This window comes from Cydia splendana, unplaced genomic scaffold (assembly GCF_910591565.1).
Source record: "Cydia splendana unplaced genomic scaffold, ilCydSple1.2 scaffold_72_ctg1, whole genome shotgun sequence".
NCBI classification, from domain to species: Eukaryota; Metazoa; Arthropoda; class Insecta; order Lepidoptera; family Tortricidae; genus Cydia; species Cydia splendana.
Genome location: NW_026946902.1, coordinates 327,671 through 338,766, shown reverse-complemented (window position 1 = coordinate 338,766; position 11,096 = coordinate 327,671). Strand labels below are relative to the sequence as shown.

General features: G+C 39.3%; 1 protein-coding gene across 1 annotated transcript; it reads right to left on the bottom strand.

Annotated features, from left to right (window-relative positions):
* Positions 1-5,948: 5,948 nt before the first annotated feature.
* On the bottom strand, positions 5,949-10,695 carry LOC134805876 (uncharacterized). Its single transcript, XM_063779072.1, has 2 exons — positions 8,691-10,695; positions 5,949-8,509 (listed from the first exon to the last, which is right to left on the bottom strand). Coding segments are annotated over exons 1-2 (1,575 nt in total). The 5' UTR covers positions 10,264-10,695; the 3' UTR covers positions 5,949-8,507.
* Between the last annotated feature and the right edge of the window lie 401 nt (positions 10,696-11,096).

Here is an 11,096-nt window from a genome sequence, read left to right as displayed (position 1 = left end):
ATAATAATAGTAGTGATACTGTCGAGCAATGAATTATTAGAGCTGTTGTGATTTGTGTTTTTGATGTTTGAGATTGTTCTGTTTTCACATAAATTTGAGAGTATCAGAGATGATTAATGGAGTGTATCCGCTAGATAGCGGCGATGATTACTGACTACTTTTATTAAGTCGTTGATCGATGGACTATTTTTGACTAGAGAATTGAGGATTGTTAAAGTAATTTTGAACAATATTTTTTTCTGGTTGGATTGATAACAAAGTTTGATTTTAATAGTAATTTGAGTGAGACCCAAATTGTTGGTCAGGAATGACCGAGCGATGAGATACTGTGCTGAGTATTTTGTTACAGAATCAAATGCATACACCCACACACGAGGACGTGTGTAGCGCAGGACGGCCGTGTCGGACCCTGACACCAGAAAGACGAATTGCAGCGTTATAGTTCATTATTTTAGACGCCTGTATAAAATCGATTAGCAATGTTGAGCTACGTATTATTTGGTTGTAACGAAATAAATAAAGTTGCGTAGAGAGTAACGCCGTCTATTGGCGCATTGTTGAAATAAAGTTGCGTAGAGAGTAACGCCACCTATTGGCGTGTTGTTGAACTGAAATGACAGGTAGAGGGCTTTGGAACGTCAAGAGGTTTCTTTCTCTTGGGTGAGCGTAAGCACGAGTTGGCATTTTTGTTATGTTGGTAGACTGGTCGAGCAGGTTTGCCAACTTGACTTGGAGGCGGGAGCAGTGTGGCTCCGCCGCTGGTAGTTCTTCTTGATCGGGCCGCGCTAGAGATCGGACGTACTCGTTAGCCAACCTCGTGCCTAACTCGCCACGTTCCTGAAGGCTTATACCTAAAGGATTATTCTGATAGCTTATAGAATCCCGCGTTGTTTAACCATTTAGCTAAGTGTTTTATTTCAAGTGTTATTCTGATTTCTTATGTTTCATTAGAAGCTTACTTTTGTGAAATAAAGAAAGGATGTGTTATGTGTTGTTTTGAAAAGATTTGTCCCTCTGAGTTTGTTGCCGGTCCCATATAGGGCTAAATCTTCTCATGTTAGAGGCGTAGGTTTGGAGCCGGCCTAGCTTGACTTGAATAAAGATTTGAACGGTTTCATGTGATCTTTTCATTCTCAATTTAACCAGTCAATATTCTAATAGCAATTACTTCTTTTCATCATTTAGTTCTGAAATATAGTAGGCACTAGTATGGTTAACGAGTCCTAAGGTTTATTTCATGCACTGGTAGCATGGTAGCATACTGGTTTAGCTGTGAAGTAATACATCTAGGTACTACCCCACGCACCCACTGTCTTTTAGGACCATCGGTATTCGACATATATATATATATATATATATATATATATATATATATATATATATATATATATATATATATATATTACCATGCATATATGTAACTATATGTAACTTTATATATATATGTAACTAGATACTAAGTATCAGAAATAAAGGCTATTTGAATTGAATTGAATGTATTTTATGTCACACTATACCTTAGACTTGTGCATGTTTGAGCTTAGTATATATACTAGACGCGCTCGCGTAAATGAAATAAAGAGTTTGCACGGGCGTAGCCAGGTTTTAGTATCGGGGGGGGGGGGGGTTCAAGAAAATAAAACGACTAAAAGAACATACAATAACTCTTATACAACAAAAATATTAGAGACTAGCTGTGCCCGCAGCTCAGCCCGCATGGAATACGGTCTGTGTCAGTAAGCGGCTAATTTCTAATCCTTATTATTTCTCTCCCTCTCCCCTGGAGGCGGAACTTGAAGTAAAGTTGACAGATGGATATGCTAGAGGACTGTAGTCCAGATAAAATATTTTACAGTTACGTACCACTAAATGAAACTACACTCCAAAATCATTAGTTTTTTTCGCCCTTATTAAAATTTTACACGTGATTTTAACGACAGAGTAGGTGTATATCGGACGATACAGTAAGGTATACGCACGCGAGCGAAAGCGAAGCGGCCTGCCTGGCTAGAGCGCCACTCACCGTGGTCTTCTTCAGACTCCTGAGGAAGACCGCGTGCCGTTTGTAACCTCAATGCGTTGCGAGACTTTCGCGAATGATTCGATTTTTTTCGGGAAGGCTTGGAAATGTGTATAAAATGCGAGTCGTTAGCGGAGTCAAACGATTTGCGTTTGACTCCGCAAACGACCAGTGCCGGATTAAGATATTTTGAGGTCCTAAGCATTTCTAGACCATGGTGCCTCCTCTCCCTAGGGTCATCAAGATTACATTGTTTTTTTTTTAGTAAATTGAGTGACGTTCATTGCCGCATTACAGCTGAGAATGGAAATCAGTCACATAATTTTATTACGAAAATTGACAGTGCTGCAGCAGTAACTTTGCAACAGAGTACCTAATGCTGCTGCAGTCGCCATATCCTAGAATGTAATTGAAAACGCGAGCGAAGAGAGCGTGAAAATTTTTCGATATAAAAACGCAATTTAATAGACAGTTGTACATTTTTACTTTTTAGTATGGAAATCAGTCACATAATTTTATCACAAAAATTGACAGTGCTGCAGCAGTAACGTAGCAACAGAGTAATGCTGCTGCAGTCGCCACCCGAATGTCACCTTTTTCATATCTTAGAAAGTAATTGAAAACGCGAGCGAATCGAGCGCGAAAATTTTTCGATATAAAAAACGCAATTTGATAGAGAGTTGTACATTTTTACTTTTAGTATGGAAATCAGTCACATCATTTTATCACGAAAATTGACAGTGCTGCAGCAGTAACGTAGCAACAGAGTAATGCTGCTGCAGTCGCCACCCGAATGTCACCTCTGTCATATCTTAGAAAGTAATTGAAAACGCTAGCGAAGCGAGCGATCGATATAAAAAACGCAATTTGATAGACAGTTTTACATTTTTACTTTTAGTATGGAAATCAGACACATCATTTTATCACGGAAATTGACAGTGCTGCAGCAGTAACGTTGCAACAGAATAATGCTGCTGCAGTCGCCACCCGAATGTGACCTTTATCATATCTTAGAAAGTAATTGATGCGATCCGATAATCGACTATGGCGGAGAAATCCAAAATCCAAACCACCGTATACTAGGTAATAGTTAGTAATCAATGAAATATGCCACGCCTGTTCTTATTTTAATTCTATGAATGTTAATATTCTGAACTTTTCGGGGGGGTTTGAACCCCCAAAACCCTCCCCCTGGCTACGCCCGTGAGAGTTTGTCTTATGTTTAGTTAAATACCGATATTATTATGTATTGAACCCTGCCAGGGTTTATAACTGTGATAGGGACTTCTTATTTTTTGTAACCGATATTTGGATAACTTAATTCGCAAATTTCTCAAAAAATTACGTGATTTGATAAAAGGCAAGATTGTATTTTTTCATCTACGTAGGTATTTATTTAAAACTTGTTTCAACATAAAATTATGGGGTTGCATTTGAATTACCCATTACAGGCAGGGGGGAGGGAGTAGGAACCCCCCCGAACCCACCCCCAAAGTTAGGAAATCAATAGTTACCACGAAAATATTTTTTTTATTTTTTGAGGGTATGTTCAATAAAACAACCAAAGCGTACGAAAGGGTAACCAATTGGGACTTATATTGTTGAGCACTTTGTCCGTATACATGTTTTTGAGCAGTTTGTCCGTATACATGTTTATGACCACTGTATTTCTTTTTTGACAGCGAGTCGGGTGTGTTGTGAACGCAAGATACCTAACACTCCTCGCTTCGCTCGTCGTTGTACCTAACGGTGACTCTGGCACTGTATTTCGTTCCGTCACTTCCGTCACACGTAATTTCAAACACTTATAAAAAAAAACTACGCGTCTCCTAGACACAAATCGGGTGTCGTTTGAAAGGGGTGACCAACCCCTATAAAATGCCACACTTCCCCCCGCCCCTCCCTATAATGCGTGATTCAAATGCTAACCCGAAATTATTATTTATTTTTATAAGCCCAATTGCAAAAACGTTCATTAGATTAATTTCCGCCTTAAGACGAATATGTACGACCACCGCCCATAAATCGCATTTTCATACAAACGTAAATAGTCCCCATTTCCCTGTCTGGATATTGATATTACTTACGACGGCTACGGTGATGCAACGACCGAAAATGAGTCCTGGCTTCCGACACCAGATCACGCCATGTTTCACGGTCTTGCGATAGCTCTCGCCAGTCGCCGTGGCCGAGGTTGAGCAGATCTTGAGCAACCCTTGAGCTCCAAAATATCTGAGCATGCACTTTAACTACATTATAATTTACATTGTTCAGATATTTGTGAATACCTCGGCCGTTCCGATATATCTGATGGGGGGGTGTGTAATGTTTAATATAATTATAAAAAAAACTATCATACATTTGTTATAACGCCATCATTTGATATATTATTTTATGTTATAATGTAAATTTTATTATACGTTTCCTTTATTATATAGTGATTTTATCTAAACTGTCATTGATATAATGCCTAATGTAATATAATTTTCAAATAGTATATAGACATGTTTTATAATGACATTTGTTATATTATATTTTTGTATAACATAATACTTCATACAATTTTATCAAGTATAAATACATATATCGTATAACATTTTTTGTCATATTTCATTTACTGATAACGTAAAGTTTTACATACTTTTTATAACTAGTACGCAGGCCTACTGCCTTTGCTAGCTATTTTATTCTAGGGAGGTCGCAGTTATAACCTAACCTAACCTATTTTTTCACGGATTTCGTTCTGCGGGGGCCGCAGTTCAAACCTAACTTAAACCACTTTTTTGATAGAATATCTTATTCTACGGAGGGTCAAAGTTCTAACCTAACCTAACCCTCTTTTTGTTAGGTAGTTATTCGTTTGTGCGGAGTCGCAGTCCCAACCTAACCTAACCCATTTATGTCATGCAACTATTATGCTACATAAATAATTATGTTATGTCACTTGTTATAACAAATAATATGCTTTAGAGTATGTAATAATTATGGCAATGTATATTAGACGAAGTGTAAATATACCTTATGACCATTATACCAATAATAACATTATGTATACCGTTCATTAGGTATTACGTGTTGTATATCCGCCAGATATTCAGTAAAACAACTCAGTACTTGAATTACACTTTATTCAACTGCCACTTAGATCTGCACTTACACTTAAGTATACACACTCTTAGGTACCTACAATCAAAGACAAGTAGTTGTTGTCACTTCCGAAGTCAAGCAAAGAATGACTTGCCAGCCCACTGTTCGGTCCTTTTAAAACCTCCGTTCGGTCACGCCACCTCTCGGCATGTGCCCAATGTTGCCAGTATTAAAATATAATTGGCGCGTTTTATTAATGTTACCACAAAATACATAATTTTAATCACGAAACCCAACAATCGTCCATCCTGATAACGTGCATGTCCCCATGCACGCATCATGTGAAACCCAACAATCGGCTGACAGGATTTAACTAAATACTAGGTACATAAATTCATTTTACCACAACTAAAACAAAAAAAAAATCTCTTGATTCATCCAAGTGTTTTAAATACATTATCATTATAATAATTATACATATACATATTTAAATACATATAATTATGTGAGCAAATCTGTTCCCACAGTGCATTCAATATTAACTTTATGTGTTGATATATGAGCGAACCTGGTCTCATTATACCCAACACACTAAATAAACAAAATGATTTTCATATGTTGTACATATAGTGAGCTAAACTGTTCTCACTTTCTTATTTACTCCAGTGAGCTAAACTGTTCTCACTGTATAAGAAAAATAAAATATACTTTTATTTATTTGTATATTTAAAATACACCCATGTAACAAAACATGCTTATATAAAATATTCAGCATTTATTAAAACTCATTTTAATCATATGCTCTGGTTAATAAATTTATAATTATACTTGTACATTAATCCAAAATAGTCTCTTATAGTACAACATTATATCAACTCAACAATTCATCAATGAGTATCTGTATCCTCTTCTGTATCAGTATCGTCATGGATTTCAAGGGCAGCAACATGAACCCAGGGCTTCATACGCTCAGCGGCTACAGTGGAATTATAGCCCTTTTTCATGTTGCTGAACCCAGGTACTGAAGTTATTTTATAGCGGTCATTTCCTAGCACGTTTGATACCCGAAACGGCCCTATATACGCAGGCAATAATTTCTTACTTTTACCGTCGTTGTTAAAGGAAGTTTTCGTTATTTTAACAAGGTCACCCTCATTGTAACAACGAGCAGGTCGTCTACCTTTATCGTAGTAAGCTTTTTGTTTTATTTGCTCCCTATCAATCCTGGCCTTAACCTCTTTTCTAATCGAATCTAAATTATTAGTATCGCGTGTTGACTGGGAGATCTCGTCGAGTGCGGGGTTAATATCACCGCTCATAAATGTACCAAATAATACTTCTGAGGGCATCCTGCCTGTTGTTTTATTTATTGTATTGTTCATGCCCCATTGGGTCTTTCCTACTTCATTATCCCAGTCCTTCTCATGTTGGTTTAAGTTTAGCGCTGTTAAGGAATTTAAGATGGTGCGATTGTAGCGCTCCACTTGTCCATTTGACTGTGGACTAGCTACCGCATTCAGTATATGTTTAAATCCCTTTTCAGCGCAATACCGTTGGATGAATGGGAAGTGAAGCAACTACCCCGATCTGTCACTAAGCGAACAGGGACTTTAAAAGTATAAAATATATCGTTCAAAACCCTAATGACGTTCAAGGTCTTGGTATTTCTCACTGGTCGTACAAATGTAAATTTCGTAAAGGCATCGACAACTACTAACAGGTAACAGTTTCCCCTCTTTGATTTGACAAAGGGCCCAAGGTGGTCGGCATGCAACGTGTGAAATGGAATTTCTATTTTTGTAATGGGATGTAACAATCCTTCCTGATTATTTTTGGTTTGCTTTGCGTATGCACACTCAATGCAAGCAGTAACATACTTTTGTATGAATCGCGACATTTTCGGAAACCAATACTGTTTCTTTATTTTTTCCAGCGTTTTCTCAATACCAAAGTGGCCAATATCATCGTGGTTCATTTTGCAAACCTGCCACCTTGCGCCCTTGGGAACCACCCATCGAAGGTCATTTCTGTCACCTTTAAGACACCTGAACAACTTGTTGTCTTTGACGACATAATTGTCCCTAATATGTTGCAGATCTGTAGGGTCAACTTCACTCATGAGAACATTACGGATCCTGGTGATTTCTGAATCCCCTAATTGAAGCGTGAGTAACCAATCCTCATTGGTTATATTCATAACAGCCGGGAAGGGCTCAAAATTAGAGACAGGATCAGCTGCTGGGTTACGGGAGAGCGCATCAACATGTGACATTTTTGTTCCAGCCCTGTATTCTATGGAACAATTGTACTCTTGTAACATGAGCCACCAACGAGCAATGCGTGGTATTAAGTCTCGCTTTGAGAATGTGGAACGCAACGCGCTGCAGTCAGTCATGATTTTGAAGTCCTTTCCGAGCAAATATACACGAAACTTCTTTAAGGAACAGACAACGGCTAAAGTTTCCAATTCATATGAATGGAAACTTTTTTCCTCGGGCGAGGTTTGGCGGCTGTAATAGGCGATCGGCTTTAAATCATTAGTGCCAGGAGTCTTCTGTAACAAAATACCTCCTATACCGTGCTTGCTGGCGTCTGTGTGTAGTTCTAGCTCAGCTGTGTGGTCATAAATAGCTAAGATGGGCCTACTAATCAACCTAGCCTTTAGGGTGTCAAAAGCCTCTTCCTGTGCACTCGTCCATTCCCAAACAGCATCTTTCTTTAATAGTTTTGTAAGGGGATACGCAATTTGGGCAAAACCTCCAATAAATTTTCGGAAAAATCCAACTAGACCTAGAAACTGCCTAACCTTGTGAACATCGCTTGGACGCGGAAAATTTTGCACAGACTGGATCTTCTTTTCTCCCGGTTTGACTCCCTCGGCACTAATTTCATATCCTAAGTAATCAATCTTTTCGCGAAGAAAGCTGCATTTAGAGAGATTTAGGGTCAATGCGGCTTCATCTAACATTTGTAGGACCTCTTCTAGTCTATCTAGGCATTCGTCTGGATTCCTACCAAATATTAACAAATCATCGATATACACCGTTGCCTTGGTATAACGAGCGGAGCCTAGAATGCGGTTCATCATCCGCTGAAAGACAGCCGGTGCGTTGGCCAGTCCGAATGGCATTCTATTAAATTCAAACTGACCGTCGGGTGTAACGAACGAAGTTAAATGTTTGCTTTGTTCTGCTATAGGTACCTGATAATATCCCGAGGCAAGGTCTAATGTTATAAAGTAAGCCTGACCAGATAAGCGAGCAATTTCGTCGTCAATGATTGGCATTGGATATCTTTCCTTTATTGTGGACGAGTTTAACTTTCGGTAATCAATGCACATTCGTAGACTACCATCGGGTTTCCGTACAAGAATGATGGGACTGGCATACTCCGATACAGATTCTCGGATTAGGGGCTATTCATAAATTACGTCATTTCAAATTAGGGGGGGGGGGGTCTGGACATCGGATGACGGTAGCATGAAGTAGGAGGAAATGGGGTCATTTGATGCATGATTTTTGGATGATGATAGGGGGGGGGGGGGGTCAAAAATCGTCAAAAATCGATGACGTAATTTATGGACAGCCCCTTATGCCAGCTGCCAGCATTTCATCAATCATGTTACGAACTTGCTCTCTTTCATGGTGGGACAGCCTATAAGGTCGAGACGCTATAGGGTGTTGGTCATTTAACTCAATAGTCATTTGAGTAACATTTGTGCATCCTAACTCTCCTAAACTAGACGCGAAGCAATGTTTATATTTGTTTAGTAACTGTAAAAGCCTATGTCTGTGCTCTTCAGCAACTTTCTCACCTATCCGAAGTTGAGACTCTGTTATATGATTGGATTCTACACACTCAAGTATTGTAGGGGACTGCGCAGTAATTCGGTTCACCAAAGCTACCCTTTCGACACGACATACAGTGAAATTGTCCATCATCAAACAGGGGCAGCAACATGGGGTCACGACTACATGAACAAAACCCTTATTTACCGTATAAAGGCCCCCAGTTAAAAAGAATTGCTGACCGGGTTTGCCTACTATACTTTCCCTAACCATGATGCTCCCACTAAATTTGTCTTCCGTGACAGCTTTGATTGACGCGGGACCGTACAGTTCGATATCATTGGCAATCGAAATTTTGACTATTGAGGAAAGATTTGGCTCTGGCTGTGGCATTTCATTTCCAATGTCTATGAACCGTAAGTTCTTACAATCTTTGATAACTATGATTTGAGGCAACTCGGTGTACGACTGCCCAACTAGAATAGATCTGTCAAGGAGATTATCTTCCACTACTTTACAGGGGACGTTGGCTTTAACACCATCTATGTCGATATCGAGCCGTATTTCACCAATGGATTTCACCAATCCGTTTCCAAACCCTTTCATTATAGACTCTACCTGATCATATACAATACCCAAAGAAGAGACAAAAGACTGTTTTGCAAGGGTAAGTTCGCTGCCAAAGTCAATAAACACTTCCATCGATTTACCGTTTATATGAGCATTCTTATAATATTTAGCGTTACCTTTCTCTGATGCACACAATGACCGGACCTCGGGGGTTTTAGTAGACTTATTATCAGACTTTCTACTAAAACAGTCCTCAGGTTTATGACCGACCTTGTTACAATGATGGCATTTGAGTAGTGGTTTCGGGCATTGTAGGAAATGATGACCTTTCTCCTTACAGTTAAAACAAAATGGGCCCTGTGGCTGTGCCTTATTTTTAGCACCTTGACTATTAGCATTAGAATTATCAGACCAACTTTTGTTTCTCATTTGTCCTCGATCTGGGTTACTTAATTCTTTATTACTGATCAAAAATTGCAATAGTTGTTCTGGATCAGAACATCGCACGGCCACAGCGCTCGATTTTGTGGTTCTGTCGGTTATACCGTGAATTATACAATCTACAGCCTTCTTGCCGCTAAGGCCGCACTGATGCAGGAGAGCCAATTTTTCATAATAGTAAACCTCTATTGGTTCGTTAAATTTGCTCTTCCGCTTCAGCATTTCCTCCAAGATTTGGCCATAGTTTTCCTCACACGGAAATGCCTTGACCAATTTCTCTTGCCATTCAGGCCATGAGTACAATATGGTATCTAAACTCTCGTACCACACTTTGGCCAAACCTTGGAGCTTTTGCATAGCAAAATGTATCGTAGTTTTATCATCCCATCCGTATACAGCCGCACATTCATTGACCTTTTTCAGCCATACTATAATACGTTGATTTTTAGAAGAGGGATCAAAATTTGGGAGAATGTTTTTATGGTCTATGCCTTTGTTTAATGTATGCGGTTGAGATGATAAATTACTTCTAATAGAATTAACTATTTGTGCTACATCATCGGTAGAGAAGTTGTGGCTCCTTGACCTTCGTTGCTGTTGCTCGCCATCACGACTGGTACCAGACCTCGCGGTATCAGTGCACTTGGTGTTAATTTGACGACTGCGAGATCTACGAGATGAGCGCCGTCTATCCTCCGACAGTCGTGATCGCGCCCGACTATCGCGATCCTTTTGTAACTCGCGTTGCAAAGTATCCAATTTAGCGCGTAAATCTAGCAACTCACGTTCACGTCCGTGCGACCTACTACGAGTATTTCGGGTACGTACTGTGCCACTTCGACGACGGGAACGGCTGCGGCTTCTTCTTTCCACACGGATGTGGCTGCGCTCCCGACGTGGAGATCGCGCTGCAGATGTTCGACGAGAAGCATAATTATGACTGCTTGGCGTTTTTAACCGTCTTCTTTTGTGGCTTGGTTCTCCATCGCCAATATCACTCATGATTTACACCTCAAAACAAAAACATAATAAGTATTAGGTCATATTAGTATGTCTCAACAGTTTAAAATCGAAGTATTAGATGGGTCACAGCAATGGTTTAACCAAAACAAGGTGATAATAATTAATCACGTAACCTTTCTAAGTCACTTAAGAACTTTCACGTAAGTTAACTACCTTAATATTATAAT